This window comes from Cardiocondyla obscurior, linkage group LG10, assembly GCF_019399895.1.
Source record: "Cardiocondyla obscurior isolate alpha-2009 linkage group LG10, Cobs3.1, whole genome shotgun sequence".
Taxonomy (NCBI): domain Eukaryota; kingdom Metazoa; phylum Arthropoda; class Insecta; order Hymenoptera; family Formicidae; genus Cardiocondyla; species Cardiocondyla obscurior.
In genome coordinates, this window is record NC_091873.1 from 3,172,339 (window position 1) to 3,190,681 (window position 18,343).

An 18,343-nucleotide genomic window follows, 5' to 3' on the forward strand; every position below is an offset into this window, starting at 1 on the left:
CCGCCGGGGCGTTCATAAGAGAGCTCAAATTTATTGAATATTCATACATCTGCCGCGGCATTACCATACTACTCGCACTGCGCGGTATAAAGCATGCAAATTGATTTGCATTCTGTCCTCGGCTGCGTGAAATCATCGGCGGCGTACCTGCTTAGACGGCTCGCGTCGACGCGCTCTAAATGGCGCGGAGAGCCAAATTTGCCGTTGAAAATAAAAACCGGAGAAGCGCAGGCTTGATATACCAAGCCCCCAGGTTCTTGATAAAATAGAGAGAGATATTACGGGACACTTTTTACAATACGACGGCTGAATTATTCATAACTGTCGATAACGCGGTAGGAAAATCGTTACCTCGCGGACGAGAATTTATTTGGCGGTCATTAGTTCGTCTTGTCACCTCGGCGATACTCCGTTTAGAGCTTATCGAGTTCGCGTTAGATTAACGACGTGTAATAAAACGCCGTGCTGTCGGCGAACGGGAGAGCTACAAGCTTTACGAGCCGCGCGGCCAGAGGATGATGTCATACGAAGCCCGCGCAACGCAGAGAGCGACGGGATCGTGTTCCTGTATTACTATCGGGCTGAAATGCGATTGCGATCCGCGAGGCGCAAGGTCGCGTTTGTTGCACGCGCCGCGTAGAGCGATCTACGTCGAAGCCGATCGATACCTGCTGACGCTCGTTCGCCGAAGTCCGCGTTATGTGACGAATCACCGTGAAATGATCTCATCCCGAGGTGACCAGGAAGAGATCGCGAGAACCGAGCGTCGTAAAGCGGCCGTCGAGCACACGCACGTTGCCCGCAGCAGCGAGCATCGGCCGGGAAACGTGTGGTTTCGAGGATTATCGTTCGCCTCGCGAGGCACCGGCGAGAACTATGTAGGCGAAAGTTCCTTTATTAAGATAGGTTCTCACCGAGTAACGGTTCGCGAGTGAAAGGAACGGCCGATAAGAAACTCGAAGTACCTGCCTCGAGTGCTGGACCTGCATCCGACCGCAACTATCTCGGCTTCTCGAGTCCCCGCGAAAGCGAAGAATGTCGATCGATCAATTAGCTGAGAGTTGTACAAGTATTTCGGACGGTACGGCGAAGTCTTTCGGACCAAGGCTGGATTCTGAGCTTTTACCGCGAGGAAGGAGGTAGCTCTTCGTAAATTGCGCCGCCAACGCATACATTTTGTAATTTTGTAGCTCGTCGCGCGGATGATTTTCCCCACTTCGTGCGAAGTTGCCTTAATTAAATTCGCAAACGGCAGGGCCCTGACATGCATTCGTGTCTGGATTAGGCTACCTTGGTCGGCCTTGGCTCCGTCATAAAAATAGAACGTTCGGATCTTACGCGCGGTAGTTTCGTCACTCCTGAAGACAATTCTGACGAACGAGCTTATTTCCATAATTTTATGCCCCGGCGGCACTTAAGGTCAGTAAGTAATCGTTGCCATGGCGATGCACGTGGCGTTATGCTACACGCTGCACGCGCAAAAAAAAAAACCAGATGTGACGTGTGCGCTCTTTTAGATACGAAAACATGGCGAGGAAAGGCTCAATCCCGTCAATATTGTATCGTTTTTACGTAGAAATACAGTAATCGGATTTCCCTCTCCGTAATCACGGTCAGGTGAATCCCGCAATAAAAAAAAAAAGATTGTTGCGAAATATTGTTTTCCCCGCGTAGTTGGTGATTGCAATCGGTTACAAAATAAATGAGCGATTCGCGCTTGTGTCATAACGTTGCGGCACGTGTGTGCACGCGCGGCGGCGTGCATTTAAAAGGTTTGCGCAATCCGTCCGGGTGTGCATTGTGGGCGAGTCGTGTGATTTGAGGAGAAGCCGACGACGGCTCGCGTCTCGTCCCGGCGTCTCGGAGAACGCACGTACATTACCGTCGCCTGTCGCGTTCCGCGAAATCGAGACGGAACAGGAAACGAGTCGGCGTCGATTACACGAGCGGACAGTCTTACGCTCGCGCGGTGATTACGAGGCGACCGGGCGAGTAACGCAATACGCAAAACGGGCGCGTGGCATTTCCTAGTGAAACTCGCGCGTCTGTTTTTACCGGCGACTAATTGCGCGTTAAACGGGCGCGAGATTTTCACCGCCCGAGCTCGTTTTGCATGCTTTGGGTCGCGCGGCGTCTCGTTCTCCTCGCACGAGCATCAGCCACCGAATTGAAAATGGACTTCCCGTCGCTGACAATGTAGTCTTACGATTTATCCGCGCGTTCGCTCGGTCTGTCCACCGAGCCGACTGTCGGAGTAATTGGAAACGCATAAACGTAAATAACGCCAATTTCCCAGACGCAACACGAGTTGGATTTACCCTGCCTAATTTCGCGGCGTTGTAATTTCAGGTCGAGACGGGCTTGATACTCGCGGCGGAGTCTCGACTAGGTCCCCGCCCGTTAATGTTATCCCGTCCGATCTAACGAGAATGCCGCAAGATAATACTCAAAGCGTCGCGTTGCCGTTTTATTTCCCGTTTTATTTCCACCGGCCGTCGATATCGCCCTGGGATACTTCGTGTTTGTTGCCGCGCCGGTACTCCTTGTAATTCTTTCATCACGTTATTAATAAATTATTTGTGTCTCTCCCCTCGGGAGGCGCGATTCCGCGCGTCTCAGCGACCCCCGACGAATTACCTCCGACATCGCTGTCATTCTCCGTGGAAAACGGCACGATGTAAGTCGTCCGCTCGAAGATCTGCTCGTCGGTTGTCTGCGCGATCGGGTCCGCCGTGGCGACGAGGAGCTTCAGAATCAAGGCTAGCGCTACCGCCAGTTGAGCGACACTGGCCACGCTGGTCCACGACATCTCTTCTCTCTTTCTTCCTCCTATCGCGCGCCGCGACTGCAGCCGTAGAAACGCCGCGCGCGTGTTTTCTCTCCTTCGCCGTCGTTTTCCTCGTGCTCCAAGTCTTCCTTTTCCCTTGCTATTTCACGAATTCGCCCATCCTCGCCGTGGTGCAGGGCGCGCTTTCCTCGCGGCGCGTCTTCGCTTAATTATATCGCGCCGTCTTCATCGCGACGCTCTCCAGAAGCCGCAATAATGCATCGTACGTTAGCTCGTCTCGCCGTGACTGTCACATCGCGGAGGAGGCACCGCGGATTATCAGCCGGCCGATCGGCCTCTCGGTGGGAATCGTCGCGCGACGCTAGATTTGAGAACGACTACTTCCTGTTAGGAACAAACGACCTCGCATGAGTCTCGACGAGAACCGTCGCGAGCTGCTCGCGAGTCGGTCTCGGCGGCTCGCGCGAAAGAGACAGAGAGAGAGAAAGAGAGAGACGTCTCGATAGAGCGTGCATTAAGCAGCGGATACGGAAATCGCGTTATCTATGGAAAGCCAGAGAGAGAGAGCCCGGCGAAAGGTCAGACTCGATTCTGTCTGCTCAGCCTCAGAAAGGTCGAATCGAAAGTTGACATCGATAGCGCCGCGTTGTGCTGTGCATTAATTCGCGCCGATAAGACACGTCCAGTGCTTTATCAATATTTAAATATACTCCCGTGGCGATAACGGCCGCGTCGAAGTTACGCGTAAACGTTAAAAAAAAAGAAAAAAAAAAAAAAAGCGACAGCCGAATATCACCGCGGCCCCGAAGCGTTCTAACATCGAACGCGCGATCGCGAGGGAAGAGCGGAGAGGCAGCGGCGAATTTATTCGGCCCCCTTGAAACGCTGCGGAGCGATTTCCCCCTGCATTTTTAGTGGACGGTGACTAGGGGAACACAACACTGCCGTCCTAAACAACGGCGGTACGCGTCGACATTGTATTAATATCGATTATACGAATGCACGTGAATATTAACGCGGGTCAATATTTATACAGTCGAGTGGTAAAAATTAGAACGAGGGGAGGAGGGGGGCTCTTTCGAAAATTTTGCTGAAAAAATATCGGGCATTTACCGCGCTTATCTAAACTTTTCTTCTAAAAAAAATTCGTTGGCCATAACAATTCTCGTTTAAAGAAACGGTAGGGTAAATCTATCGCGATTCGCGTTAGCTCGCGTTTATTTCCCAAACGTTGCCAGGGTGGAAGGTTTCTCCCCGTATCTTCATCTCGCAAACGGATTTCTAAATAAAATTTCAGCACAATGTGGAAAGTTCGCGCGCGCATATGGAAACTTTTTCCAGAGCCCACGCGCGCGTCCTCTCAATTTCCGATCGGCGGAAAGGAGGAAATTTCGAAGCGGCGGGAATGAATTTTCCTGATACAATGCGAACAATTAAGCGTCAGTCGCGGGAGAAACCGAGTTAGCCTCGAACGCCGGGTTAAATGGATAAAGAACAAAATTACAGGACGGCCAATAACAATAGCGCCTCCTCGTCAATAGAGAGAGCGAAAGAGCGAGAGAAAGGACGAGGGTATACCCTTTTGCATAAAGAGGATCGCGTTCCAGCTTCATATTCCATTTGCTGTATAATTGACACCGCGAAGTAAACAAATAATTGCGCGAGTTTCGAAATAACGTCGACGAGTAACGCGACACGCGTTATTTCGCGGTGATATAATTTTTTTATTTATTTTTTTTTTTATATTTGGCGCGGAAGAATCGCGCACGTGCGATCACATAACGGCGACTTGCAATTGGTTCATAAAGGAATAACGATGTTTCATTAAAGTTTCTTCTATACGTTTTTATTGCAAAAGCGCGAAAGACCCCATATTGCACATTGGAGGAGCGATCAAAGTATGTTATTCCTTTCACTACTTTGCGATTGATGTTACCGTAATTAAAGTATAGCTGACCATTTGCTCTCTAGCAAGTAACGTTGAACACACATTTGCCAGCGACACGTTTGAAGACTTTTATTCTCCGCGGGGGAAAAAAAAAAGAGCGATGCAAAGCGGATGGGACCGTTCCGCGATTCCCACGTTAATTCGCCCGGCCGAGTTTTTACTTCATAACGAGACGAAGCCCGGAATATAATCGCGCAAACGAGAGGAAAGAGGAAAAAAAAAAAAATAAAAAAGAAGAGCGGGAATGGGACCGCGCCCCATTTCGTGACTCGTCGACATTTGGCCGGCGCGGGACGAACAACGGCGCACTGTCGAAAATTACGCGAGGATTAGGACGTCCCGGAAGAGAACGGGGCGATAATGAACGAGCGAAATCGAAACTGTGAAAGAAATAATGTCGCGGAACTGGTCGCGTATTCGGGAAAAGGGAAGAAGAACCGCGAAGGAGCGAGGGATAATCGAGCTGTCAAAAGTGTCGCCCGCTTTTCGGCTTATCGACAAGGTGAAAAGGAGAGAGAAATCAGCCGGGAGGTTCGCACGCGCGGATGCAGCGGCGAGAACGCGCGGTGGACCACTCGCGGGGAGACGCGCGCGGCCGAAAATTGGGACGCCTCGAGGACTCGCGGTTCGAAACGGTCGGCACTGAATGGATTGACCCCGATCGCGATTTCTGCACGAGAGATGTACCGGAGCGTGCGTTGAACCTGTCGACCCTGCGACGATCTGTCGTCGCCGCCGGCGCTCTCCTTACCCCGCGCGTTTCTACGATCCGCGGCGGATGCGACGAGTTTCGCCGATCGAACACGGCGGGCCCGAGTCTTTCAACGTCACGCCGTCGCCGTCATCGCGACGGATTCGCTCCGCTATTTTTCCTCTCGCGCCGGAAGTCGAAGAGACCTCGCATTTGGTACATTTTTAGCATCTCTTACTCAGCTCCCGATCGAAATTCTTTCATTAACAGCAGCACGCTCGAGCAGTTGAATTTTCGCACGACTTTCGGGCGAGCGCGAATATAGTCGGTTAAACGCCGACGTATCTCGTCATTGTAGTTTTTATCGGCATTCCTCGTTAATCAAAGTGACTCATATAATAGTGCTGTATTGATTGCTTTTTCCTTCCATCGAGTACAAAGGAAATACGAGCGAAGTGTCATCAAAATTTATTGACGCTCGTCTTGGTCGAAATGAGTCGTAACAGAAATTTCTCGAGTACAAAAGGATTGAAAGCTAAGCGGTAAAAAAAAAAAAAAAAAAAAACGCTACGATTTAGTTCCCATTTTCACTTTAATGACACTTGTCATCCCATTGAGGCCGATTAGCGCTCCTCGACATTCAAAATCACTCGCAAAATCACGAGCCCGTGATGATTCGCGCTTAAGTTAATGTACTGGAAATCAAAGTTGAAAGAAAAAAAGAAAAAGAAAGAAAGAGAAGAAATAATCTCTTTGCACGATGAGTTGTTTTCCTCCATCTGACAAGTCAATCATTTTCTCTATTTTCTTTCGACCACTCGCCGAGGCGTCATTCACGATGATTTTTTTCCCGATGGACACGACAGTTCGTACTTCCTGCACCTGCCCGATGCACTGCGAACGAGACGGACGATCGAACGGGACGGAGAAAGGGAAAAAAAAAAAAAAGAGAAAATAAAAAAAGAAACCAGCGTCGAAAGCCGCGGGGCAAAGCAGGTACGCGTTACGGTATGCCTGGTCGCGGAGAACGAGGGATATTACGGATTCGCCGCACCAGTTTCATTTTGGCACTGCTCGACGTGCACATCTCTCCCTCGCGTCGTATCGACCTCTCGACCCCGTCGCCGTCTCTGCCCAATCCGACTCGGAGTACCGGGAGCCTCCGATCGAAGAACGACTCCCGGCGACTCACGCGACTCGAACAAAGGATCACACCCAAGCCAAACGAACTCGGCCGCGACGTATCCTCGCGATTTCGCGGACTAGGCGTCAACCAGCGTTCTGGAGGAGGCGTCGTCGGGATCGACGGTCCGCCGCCATCTCGGCAAGCTCGGTTTCTCTCTCTCTCTATCTATCTATCTATATATCTATCTCATTCTCTCTCCTCTCGTCGCTCTCTTTTCCTTCTCCTTTCTCTCTTTCTCTACCGTAAAACGACGGGTCCCTCGCTCTCTCTTTCCGTCTCTCTCTCTCTCTCTTTCTTGGTCGCGGCTTTTGCACTCGGCGATCCCGCGATTCCGCACCGGCCTCGAGAAAACGCACGCGGGTTCGATCGTTCCGCGCACAAGAGCGGCCACTCACACCAGAAGGACGCACGTACTGTCAACGGCGCGCGTGAGCGCGACGCGTGCACGCCAACGACTACACGCGCACTCGCGCTGCATCGAGTTTGCGCTCACTCTGAATTATGTTCACGCACTCACGCGTATGAACGGACGGACGAGAGAGCGCGCGCGCACACGCGCGGCTCTACGCTCGTCGACGAGGCACCGTGCATCGTTTGCTCGGGTATACCCCTCGTATCCGGCGCGCACACCGGGAGCACCGTACGAGAGCGGAGCGTGAATTTCGCACGCCGATCGAAATGTACCTAGGCTACATATATCTATCTCCCCCCGAGACCGCAGTACGAAGAGCACGCCGCGCGCTCGTTGCACCCGCGCGGAATACACACACTCCGGTCGGCCGAGAGACTCCAGACGCACGTGCGTCCGACGCGAATCCGACACTCCACTCTCGCCGTCGTGTTCCGGATGACGACTCTCGGCGACGATAAACGGACCGGCTGCTGGCGAGCCGATGCAGCATGCTCGCCGCGGCTGACTCGCGAGCGGGCGCCTCTCGCTACCACTCTCTCTCTTTCTCTCTTTCTCTTCGCTCGGCCGCCGCGTGCTGAAAAATCGGGGAAAATCGATCGTCGAGACCAGGCGCGGCGCCGACCGAAACGCCGTAGCAGCTGCTGCCGCTTTCTCTCTTTCTCTCCTCCCCTCCTTCCTCTCTCTCTTTCTCTCTTCCGCCCACTATCTCTCTTCTTGTCGCGCTTCAGGCCCTCCGCAGTCGGCTTCCTCTGTCGCACGGTCGTCGACTGTCACGATCCCCACCTCTTCCCCTTCCTCCGGTGGACGTGCGGCGTCTCTTTCGCACAAACGGCGGCCTCTCCTTTGCTCTCGGCCCGTTGAATCAGCTGCCTCTATTTTCTCTCTTCATCTCCCGCTTTCCTTCCCACCTCTCTTTCCTTCTTTCTTCCTTTCCCGCTTCTCCTCGGTTCTCATTAATGAGCTTGCAAAATAATAAAGCCTCGCCGGCAGCTCCTTATAAATTTACGAAACGCCCCTTCTCCTTATTGCATATAAATTCGAAATCTATATCGAGTGCTCGGAAACATTTCCGCGGATGAGGAACTCCCCTAGGGGGTGTCTCGCGAGCGAGGAGTATCGTGTATTTCGTGCATTATGCGAGCACCGAGTTCCCGAAGGGAGCGCTTCCCGACGTCCGCCAGGAATCTTCGCCGAGAGCGCGGCTAGAAAGTTGGTCGGCTTGTGGATGCGCGGCGACGATGATTCAGGATGCAACGATGAAAACGATGAATCACCGGCGGCGGATTTATATGGGCTCCGGTAATGCGTTCTAAATGCGCTGGAAACAGGGACGAAGCTGCCGTATCACCGGGGACCTTGGCAGTCGTTTTTTTTTTTTTCTCCACGGAGAAATCGCTTTGTCTCGCGACGGTCCCGGTTGCGGCGCCAAATATTTCGACAGACCCCGCCCGCGACCCCGGCGCGAGTTGTCGCAACGCGATAAGACGACTTCCAACGCCGCTTAGCAATTAACGCGTACGTTAAATAGGACGTTAACGCAAACGATACTCCGCCTGCGCGGCCACGCAGAACTCTCGTCTTGCGGCGGCAGTTAAACCAGCTTGCCATTGAATACCGCGGCTACATCAGCCCGCATTCTGCTTTACCGCATCTAGGTACGTACGGTATTCCGATACTGGGCTCGGAAAAAATTTTGCTATTTTATTAATTTATTTTTTTTTTACGTCTGTCTCGACCGATTTTTTCATTCAGTCCCGCGCGAGATCGCGCAGCGACGGTATTTTATTTTTAATTTTTTTTTTTTTTCCTTGTAAGTTTTACTTACCGCCCTCGTCGGTCATCACCGTCACGGTGGAGGCCGGCCCGTGACCTTCGGGGTTGAATACTTGCAGGGAGACGAGGTACTGCGTGAAGGTATCTAAATTGTGAATACTGTGATTCTGGAAAAGTAAAAAAAGAATTTTTTTTTTTTTCTAATATTTTATTACTGTTTTCAGGTAACGTCCAAGCGAAGTATCGAGTGACTTACGTCGACGGCAGGATCACGAATGTAAATGTTCTTCATTTCCTCATCCGCTTTCTCGCGTCGCCGGTATCCAATGCGGTACCCGAGGAACTCGCCGTGAATGGTGTCGCGGCTTGGCGGCTTCCACGCCAGATAAATAGACGTCGCTGATGTGTTGTGAGCCGCCGTGATGGTCGGCTTTCCCTCTGGTACTGCAAACAATCGTACACATTGCGCATAAATCCCTCCGATTCCGGGTGCCCGGAAAATAAAGATAAACTTAATCCTGAAAAAGAGCATCGCGCCCGGAGGGCCAAGAAAATTATCACCCCGGAAACGCAGCAGGTAAGAGTGGCCGAGGCTTCATCTAAATATCGCGTATGTCTATTCCACGCGCAGATTGTTCTACCCCTTCGGGAAATTTCAATGAAGTTCCGCGGTTCCCGCGGTCTCTTTTCCCCTCGACGAGACATTTAACCGGGACGCTTGTTAAACGCGCGCTGTACAAAATCGTCAGTTTATGGAAAAAAAAAACAAAAAACAAAAAAAAACTTTCAGAGCCTCTGAAGAACAATGCAATATATAACATGCCATAAAAATAATATTTTAAAGTGCCGCTCGACAGTTGGATATCGATAGTTGTGATTGCATCGAACGCGAATAAATACATGACCCTCGTTCCCCCCCCCGTCACGTCCATGCAAACGTGGGGAAAAATTAAAATGTAATATTTAACCGGCGATTGCAGGCGGAAATGCACGGACCCTTGGAAATTTGAAGTTATTTCATGTATATGGAGGAGCGCGATATAAAATTCGGCGGATATTCATGCGCGTTGTTGACGCACGCGCGAATGTATTTCACGCGCGATGTGGAATGTGTATTCCCGTCGAAATCATTCGATCTGTGTTAACAATATCTCTTTACATACGCGCGATCGTTTACCAACGCGATGTCGTTTATTGATCATCCCCGCGCCTCTGCCTCGCCGGCTGAAAACTGTTTTCGAGATTGGGCATTTTTAATTTCGCGCTTTCGACCGGCGGGCCGCGTCTAAATTTAAACCGCGGTCTTTACATCATTTATGAGTCGACGAAACCGCCGAGGGTATCTTTGTGCGGGAAGCCGACTCATTCGTCTCTGGTCGCGAATTTTCACCGCGTGATTAAACGTCGTTTCCTTCGCGGCGCGTCTCGCGCGTCCGAAAAGCACTGCACTATTCAATCTCTGTGACGTCGTCCGAGATACCTCGGCGTGCGATGAAAAAAAAAAAACGGTCGTGTAATAATTTTAATGCCCGCGTAATTTGTTTCGAGCTGCCTTATCGCGAGAGCGGGACAGGTGAGGCTCGTTGCCCCGGGTGCACGGCGGGCGGGTTCGAAATAATTAGCATCCGCGCGTCACTTTTTGAAACACCCCCGTCGCGCTGTCGCGCTATCGCGTCGGCACGTCGACCGACTCGGCCGCGGGGGATGAGAAATTATCGCAGAAATTATACCGAGACATTTAATGCGCGTTATGCGTCGGCGGCCTCTCAGTTAACCTGACCGACCCGTATTTAATATTGGCGGAAACGCTAATTGCACGATCGCGAAGCGATTAATTGCACGAGGTACGTCGCGGAAAGAAAATAAGAAATTCCACTCTCACGACCGGCGCTGTCAATTATTTAATTAATCCGTCGTCAATCGTCTCATTAATTAGTATTATAATTACTCCTCGATCTGTATACGAAAGCGAAGGAAAAAATAGAATTGTCAAATTATCAATTTAGTATTCCGAGGAAGAATAGTATTGAATTAATTAATAATAATTATATCTTTACAAATTTTATTATTATTTATTATTATTTTTTTTTTTAGAAAATTACGTTAATTAATGTCTTTCGGAAAAATAAAAATGCATCGGGGATGGAAATATCCCAGCTGACTGTCGGAGAGGATAATGCGGCGATAAGCTGGCGGGCGAATTGGATATTAGTAGAAATAAGTGAAAAGCGATAAGTCGCTTAGCCGGCCTCCGCCCCCTTAGTTTCACCGGGGCAATTTAGCGCGACGATAAATGCGCGCTGCAGTTTTTACCGTCGCTAAATTTGCGTTAACTTATTATTACCCCGTCGGCGTGTTTATGACGATAGCGTCGGTTTTATGTTTCCGTGATATATTATCGAAGTACCAATTTCGCTGTAAGCGCTGAAACGTTTAATCGTGACAAACCGTCCGCGTAAACGTCGCTAATATTGTTCTCGAAACCTACGTATCGCCGTAATAGCGCTCTAAGTGCGCGAGCATACATATTACACGGCTTAAGCATGCAAAATTACGCCGTCGAAGTTGGCGGGCCTCACGTAACCTATTCTCTCCTAATTAATCCTTGGCTTAATTGATTTTTCCTTAAATTCACCCTCGTTCCTGTTACCTCCGCTCGGCAAGCCAAGCGGGTACGAATAACTGATTGGGACGTAAGAATTAGGCCGCATTGTCGGGACGCGATCGAGAATCGCGTCTTGATTCGGCGTCCCCCATGCGATTCATCATTTAACCGGGCCGCGACAAAGTATTGTCGTTATGTAATATCGAGGCGGAAAATAAATTACCACGGTCGCGCCGGGCTATAGAGATTCCTCGGGCTCCCATGCTACGTCGAAACGTGACTCGCGGAAAGGCGCCTTTATTGCATCCGCCGAGTCCCTCCACCACTTTATCAACCCCGTCGGAATCGAAAATAGTTCACACAGCAGGCAGAAGCTACCGCTCTTTCCCGATTCTCGAGACGACTCCCGCGAATGAACTTACTCGGGGACCTGACCTATCGAATGTTGCGGGAACAACAATGCGATTCGCTTTTATTCTGTTTCTCTTTCTTCTTTCTCTATCTCTCTCTCTCTCCGTTTCCCTTTGTCGTTTTTTCGATTCCTGGCGACGAAGACCCTCCGCTCTCGTTTATTTTATGCGCGCGGTTAATTGTGCCGAGCGCAGGATATACATTTAATCGATGAGGAAATTTCTCGGTTAAACCAATTCGGCGATTAAGCCTTGAGTCCTTCATTTATCGTTATTATTACAAGCGGTTGTTAATCTGCTCAACTTGTCCAATATACAGAATTAACAGTGTGGCCACCGAGTAATCTTCTCGAGCAAACGCAATCGATAGCCACATTGGAATATAGATCAACACGCGGCATTCTTGAAATTAGAAATCCGGAATATCGTTTATGTAAATAGCGAGAGAGAAATCAAATTACTTCACAGGTACCTTTTTCCCTTTCTTTTCAAGTAATTCACTTTCAGGTATACAAGCACGAGATTTTGACGCCGCGCTTAATCGCGGACGCGGATCATGGTTGGGAGACCTCGCCGGAGCATGCCCTTTCATCGACGCCCACTAGCTGGAATAAAAAAGAAAGAAGAGAGAAGAAAAAAAAAAAAAGAAGAAAAAAAAAAGCGCGAGGTGAGTTCCTGCAATTTTCGGTTCGACTCCCCGACTCGGCGGTGCGAATGAACTTACCGGGCACGACGCAGTGCCGACGGGTGTCCCGATGGCTAATTGGTAGCTCGGTTGCGCTGTATATTTATGGCGTGCGGGGGCGAACGAGGTCCGGAAACGGGTGCGAGGACCGTGGGCGCCCGTGTACGTATTCGGTACCGGCCACGAGTAAAGTGGTAGTGGAGAAGTTTCGTCGGTCCGTGCCCTATTGATCCGGGGGTGCACGGGGTAGAGAGGGAGGCGAAAGGGTGCTTTCATTTGAGCCATCGTGAATTCCCGTGCCGTTGCCACACGGTCGAGCGGGCAGGTGACCGCCGTCGGATCGACCTATCTGCCTCGACCGCCCGGCCTACCGTGCGCCCGATACCCACGAATTAGAATCACGAATTAGAATCCGGTGGCATAAACCGATGCACGTCGAAGAGAGGGGAGGGAAGGGGACCACCGGGATGCCGTCCATCCGTTTGTTCACCGAGTTCGCCGATCCGCGCGACGAGATCGGCGGAACGCGCGCGCAACGTGACCCGTCTACGCATCCTGTCAATATTGACGCATTACTCGCCCCTCGTACAATCGACGACGTCGATGTGGGCATATCGACTGCCGCATTCCGTTCCGTGTACTCGCAAACCGAAACGAATCGCGCGCTGGAACGACCGAGGAAGATATCGTTTTTCGAAGAGCGCGTCGACAGTGTTTTTCCCTCCGTAGCAGTCTGAAAACGCATCGCCCGTAATTAAAAACAAATGGAGAGCGCTGTCGAACGAGATTAGCGCGGAAACGCACCGCGGTTGGAGAAAACGAAGGAATCATCGTTCGGAAATGTCGTGAGCGAAATAAAAGAATTAAAAAAAAAAAAAAGAAACAAGAAAACGCAGAAAAAGAAAGCAACGTTTTTACCTCTTATTAACGGTACATTTCCTCGTTTTATTTATCTACCGCGAAGAATACTGGTAATGTATTCAAAATATCGCGACGCCCGTAGAAATACACCGTGGAAATAGTATTCCGTTTCTCCATATGTCGCGGTGCCGTCGATCCCGAGTGCACGACAGTCGGCGCATCTACAACGCGACAATATCCTGGCCGCATTTCATTTTCGCCGCGGCTGGCGAAACGTATCGCTTTTCGATCGTTTCGAAGAACTATTTACTCTACTCTTCTTTTTTTTTTTTTTTACTTTTTTTTAATTTTGATACATACCAAAGAACCTGTGCCGCGTTACTTAAAACATCGCGCGGAAATGAACCGCGCCAGATCTCGACGGGGACGCATCTTCCAACGTCCGTCTAACCGGCGATATAGGAAGTCGCGACTCGATAGCGCGATCGAATTCACCGTGGGAAAACGTCCGTATGCCGCGTAACGAAACCAAAGCGGGGAAAAGGGAACCGGCGGAATTACCTCGATTTTATCGCGAGCGTTATCACGAGGCGTTAACTCGAGCACAGCTGATCGGATCGCGATACCGCGACGGGAAATTACGAAAGTACCAACACCGTGCGTAATCGCGCGATTTTGCGACTCGCCGGGATAACATCGCCGTTGAATTTTTCTCTTCGCCACCGACGACGTCTCTTCGACGGCATTCGAATTAATGGCTAGACTCGCGCGTACGTGCGCGTTTCCGCGTGGCGGTACGCGAAATCCGACCCGGCGGACGCGTCTCGATAGCCGGATAATTATTTCGTCTCGCACGACGGATCGACCGAGCCGACGAGCTGCATCCGCTAGTGATTACGCAACCGCGTATCTGCAGTGAAAGGGAAGTACAATACCTTCGGGTTCGTAATTTTATGATATTGTTAACAATAAATATGGTGGAGTCTATTAAAATATATAATCGAGAAGATAATATTTATCTTCGAAAATCTCACCTTAAAAAAGCAATGTTTAAACCGAATCAAATTTACCATTCCGCGAGCGCAGGTTGGTTCTCTCGTTTCGCTCGGTTCGTACCGCGAGAGTGTCAGCTTAATTTTTATTATTCTCTTAATTTAATTACTATTATTTTTTTCGCGCGTAATATGCTTTTTTTTTCCAAAATGCTTCATAAATACTCTCCGCATAAACATTATTAATCGCAGAACTAATTCGCGGTAACTTATAGCATTATTCGTCGGATATATAAAAATTTTCTGGCACATATAAAGTTCCTGCGTGAAACACCTGCCTGATTTTCGACAAAGAAATGTGGCAGTGGCGATGTGAATGTTGCGCGAAACACGTACCTCGCCGCTACGCAGCTCAACGGGTTATGAAAGTATTTATACGCCGAATATTTTATCGAATTTTATGTTAAATATTCAATTTAATGTATCACGAATCTGCAGCTGGTCGATTTGTTGCGGTATTTGCCAGACAAACTAGAATGAATATATTTAACCAATGTCCGAATGTATACATATGTGCACGAATTATTGTTGGCTCCGAGAGTAACTATACATACTTTTCTCTCGGATACGAATATGAAAAAGTAAAATTTTTTTTTTTTTTGCAGATGGAAATGTCCTCAGCTCGGCGTGATCGACTTTGCAAATGTTAATTTAGGCAGCGCGACGCAACAGGAAATGCGAGACTGAAACTTGTTGCGATAGCAAACCTGGAAATGATATCCAAAATATTCGGTAATCGATACATTTAATTTAAAACTTAATTAGCATGTTATTAATATCATATTACGCGGTTAATAATGTAACGTAATACGCTACCGCCCGCTCTATGATGACAACAATAAATTAATGTGTAAATAATTAAGAAAGACGCGCGTGTGCACAGGCAGCGAGCGTACGAAGAATGTCACAAATTTCCTCTTTTCGGTCCCCAAATAAATTATCTATTAATTATATTGTTACGTGGCTACTAATTATAACAATTTGTCTCTAAATAAATTATTAATTATATTTATTAAATATAACTAATTGTAACGGTTTGGAATATAAATTGAACAAAGGGATATTTTTAAGCCCCATGGCATAACATCATTCTCTAATACACTAATACAGTATTCATATATGTATGCACTAAAATATTAGTACAGCATTAATAATATATAAACGCGTAAATATTGCGTAACGATCGGGGTAGGTACTTGAAAATTTTAATAAGCACATGGTATCAGTCAAATATTAGTAAAATCTGATATAGTAAATATGAAGCTTGTTAAAATTATAAATTCTTTTGGTTAACCCGTGTAATTATCACGCTGTCCTTAAATATAAATTATTCTAACTTGGAAACGTTTTTCAGATTACGGATACTTTACGTATGATTAACACGAGGAACAGAAGAGCGCAAAACGTCCAGAGAGAGAAAGAGAGAGAGGAAGAAAGAAAAAATCAAGCCAGCTGTAACAGACGCGAATTCAATGTTCACGCATTTACTCGCTCATCCGTTAAAAATGAACCGGAATTCCATCTACGATGGTTACATTCCACGGGCCACCTAATTCTCGTTGGACCGCGAGTTGGCCCTTCTCGTGCACGCGCGGCAGCGAGCAACCCGATAATTGGGGCCTGCGATCAGCGACGCGCGGGAATTCAGGTCGAAAAGGGTTGAGAGCGTGGAACGGCGAGATGGCTCTCGCACTTGTGAACTTTGTCGTTCGCGTTGCGTATATATACGGCTACACGTTGCTGGCCATCTTCCTGCGCGGTCGCCGGAATTTCTAGGGCCAGTCTTGCGCTTCGCGACCCCAGGCCGCTCAACCTATTTCATAACGCGCAGAAGAATGACGCCGGGGACAACGGCGACGGGCGGAAAGAAAGCGGGACGGAAAAAAAAGAAGAGGCGAATTAAGAAACAAAAGGAAAAGAATAGGCTTGACTTGAGCCTGCTTGCGCGCTCCCGCCTGTCGGCTGCAATTAGCGCCTCTTTAGTTAGCTGTCCTGGAAGGTTCTTCTCGCCTCTCCGGATGCCAAGAACTGGTCGCGCTGCGCTTTCAATCCTCTCTTCCACCTCCCTATCTCTCCTTCCCTCCCCCGTTTCCCCGTTTTCTTTCTCGCGGATTTTTTCCCGTTTCGACTATAGTCTCATCACTTTCTTCCGCGCGCCGCCGTGAAACTCTTTGTGCTCCGGGCGCGCTAACGACCGGAGAGTGTCAACCATTTAATTTAGCATGACGCCACTCAGCGTCATCGCGGTCGGCAAACTTCGTTTTGATAGCCTGCGGGAGATGTAATTTGGACGATTCAATCGGTTTGAAGCGCAGATGTACGCGACGAGAGGATATCCTAAAGCTGATATTGGCCCTCGCCGGGAAACTTTGCTATTACGATGCTTCTGGGAGTGAGAAAGAGAGAAAAAGAGAAGAGAAGGCGGAGGAAAAAGACGGGGAAAAATGGAAAACGCGTCGGTTCTATTTAAAGATAAGTTCTACACAGCGTTACTGCATCTAACAGGCTTAAAAATTTTCCTGATAAAATAAAAATTATAAAATAAAAAAATAAAAGAAAACGCGAAGCACTATGAAGCGTGATTCGAGCGAAATATTTTCGATTTGCCGAGGAATCAATGCCACCGCTGCGATTCTCACCAGCGTATATTGTTTGTAACACACATTGATAAATCATTAATTATACCGGCGAATTAATATTTTTGTAATGTACATGTATAATTATACAACTATTTGTATTAATTAATCATACCTATAGATATTTATAATGCGTTTTATCGAAACTGCAGATATGCAAATACATTCTATCAGAATATCAAATTTTAATCAATTCCGCGTAACATGATTATTTATATTAAATTCTACAATGCTCCGCACGTAATAAATATCACGCGCGCGCGCGACCCTCTTTAAAACTTTAATTCGTCTTTTATTCTCGTTTAATCTCCGAAAAAGAATTGCGCCGCTCGCCAAAGCCCTTTGATTGCGCGACAGAAACGAGGAGGTGGAAAAATTGAAATCGTAAAACTTACTCTCGCGTAGGGTCACCATGTAGTAGGACGCCTGGCTGGGCTTGCTGCGCCCTAAAGCATTTATCGCCGCCACTCGGAAGCTGTACACCGTGAACGGCCTGAGATTCTCGACGGTGTAGAACGTGTCGTTGTGCGGCGTGATGATCTCCTTCGTCGCGTTCCACGGGCCGTCTTCGTCGATGCTGCAAATAACAAACGCGCCGCATTATGACATTTGCAATGCAATTCAGCCGATCGCCGTGTGATCGGAAGTCACGCGCGACTCTATCGTTGCACGAATGCTCGTGGTACGAGAAATTTTAAAATCCTCGCGAAAATCCTCCGCGACTCGAACCAATATTTCTCTCGGTATTCTCCGGGAATATTTTTCTTCTCTTTTATTTTTATTTATTTATTTTTTTCTTATACGATTTGTAAGAAAACGCCTTGACACGGCGGCTATACGATTTTGAAAGGTCCGATATGATAATGTACGTCTATAACCCGCGCTACTGCGCAAAGTTATACGGAACTCTCCTATAAACTGCATTAAGAAAATGGTTCGAGAGATGATGTTGGTTAGAGAATTCTACGACGTGAAGAAGGGAGAACTTCTGCGAAAGGTATTCAAATTGCAAATGCGCAATTCTTGAAATAACGCCGCGTGTGCCTTTAATACGCAATCTTCTATTATCGTTACACTGCCTACAGAGAGCATGGAAAAAACGCAGGCTTAAAATTAGCTATATATTAAAGAACAATTTTAATACGCACGTTTGAAATTGTTAAAGGTACGAGCTTGGAAAAAGAAAAATCAAAATGATAAATAATTTTTAGGATTACGTTAAAGCCACATGTGAAAGACGGGAGGATCAAGGATATGATCGTTGGAATTTTTAAAGACACGCGCGTGCTTTTTGAG

The 18,343-nt window shown here is 48.4% G+C and overlaps 1 protein-coding gene and 1 long non-coding RNA gene across 5 annotated transcripts in view; one reads left to right on the top strand and one right to left on the bottom strand.

The window, feature by feature from the left end:
- LOC139106036 (putative receptor-type tyrosine-protein phosphatase mosPTP-1) overlaps positions 1-18,343 on the bottom strand; it is a 254,865-nt gene that overhangs the window by 13,488 nt on the left and 223,034 nt on the right. For all 4 annotated transcript variants that reach the window (XM_070662493.1, XM_070662491.1, XM_070662492.1 and 1 more), the window contains exons 4-6: positions 17,443-17,624; positions 9,055-9,242; positions 8,851-8,965 (exon numbers count right to left, since the gene is read on the bottom strand). In XM_070662493.1, coding sequence (XP_070518594.1) covers positions 8,851-8,965; positions 9,055-9,242; positions 17,443-17,624 — 485 coding nt within the window. The remainder of the gene's footprint in view (positions 1-8,850; positions 8,966-9,054; positions 9,243-17,442; positions 17,625-18,343) is intronic.
- On the top strand, positions 8,822-12,450 carry LOC139106044 (uncharacterized). Its single transcript, XR_011546279.1, has 3 exons — positions 8,822-8,939; positions 9,023-9,375; positions 12,321-12,450. It is a non-coding gene; the product is annotated as an uncharacterized lncRNA (long non-coding RNA).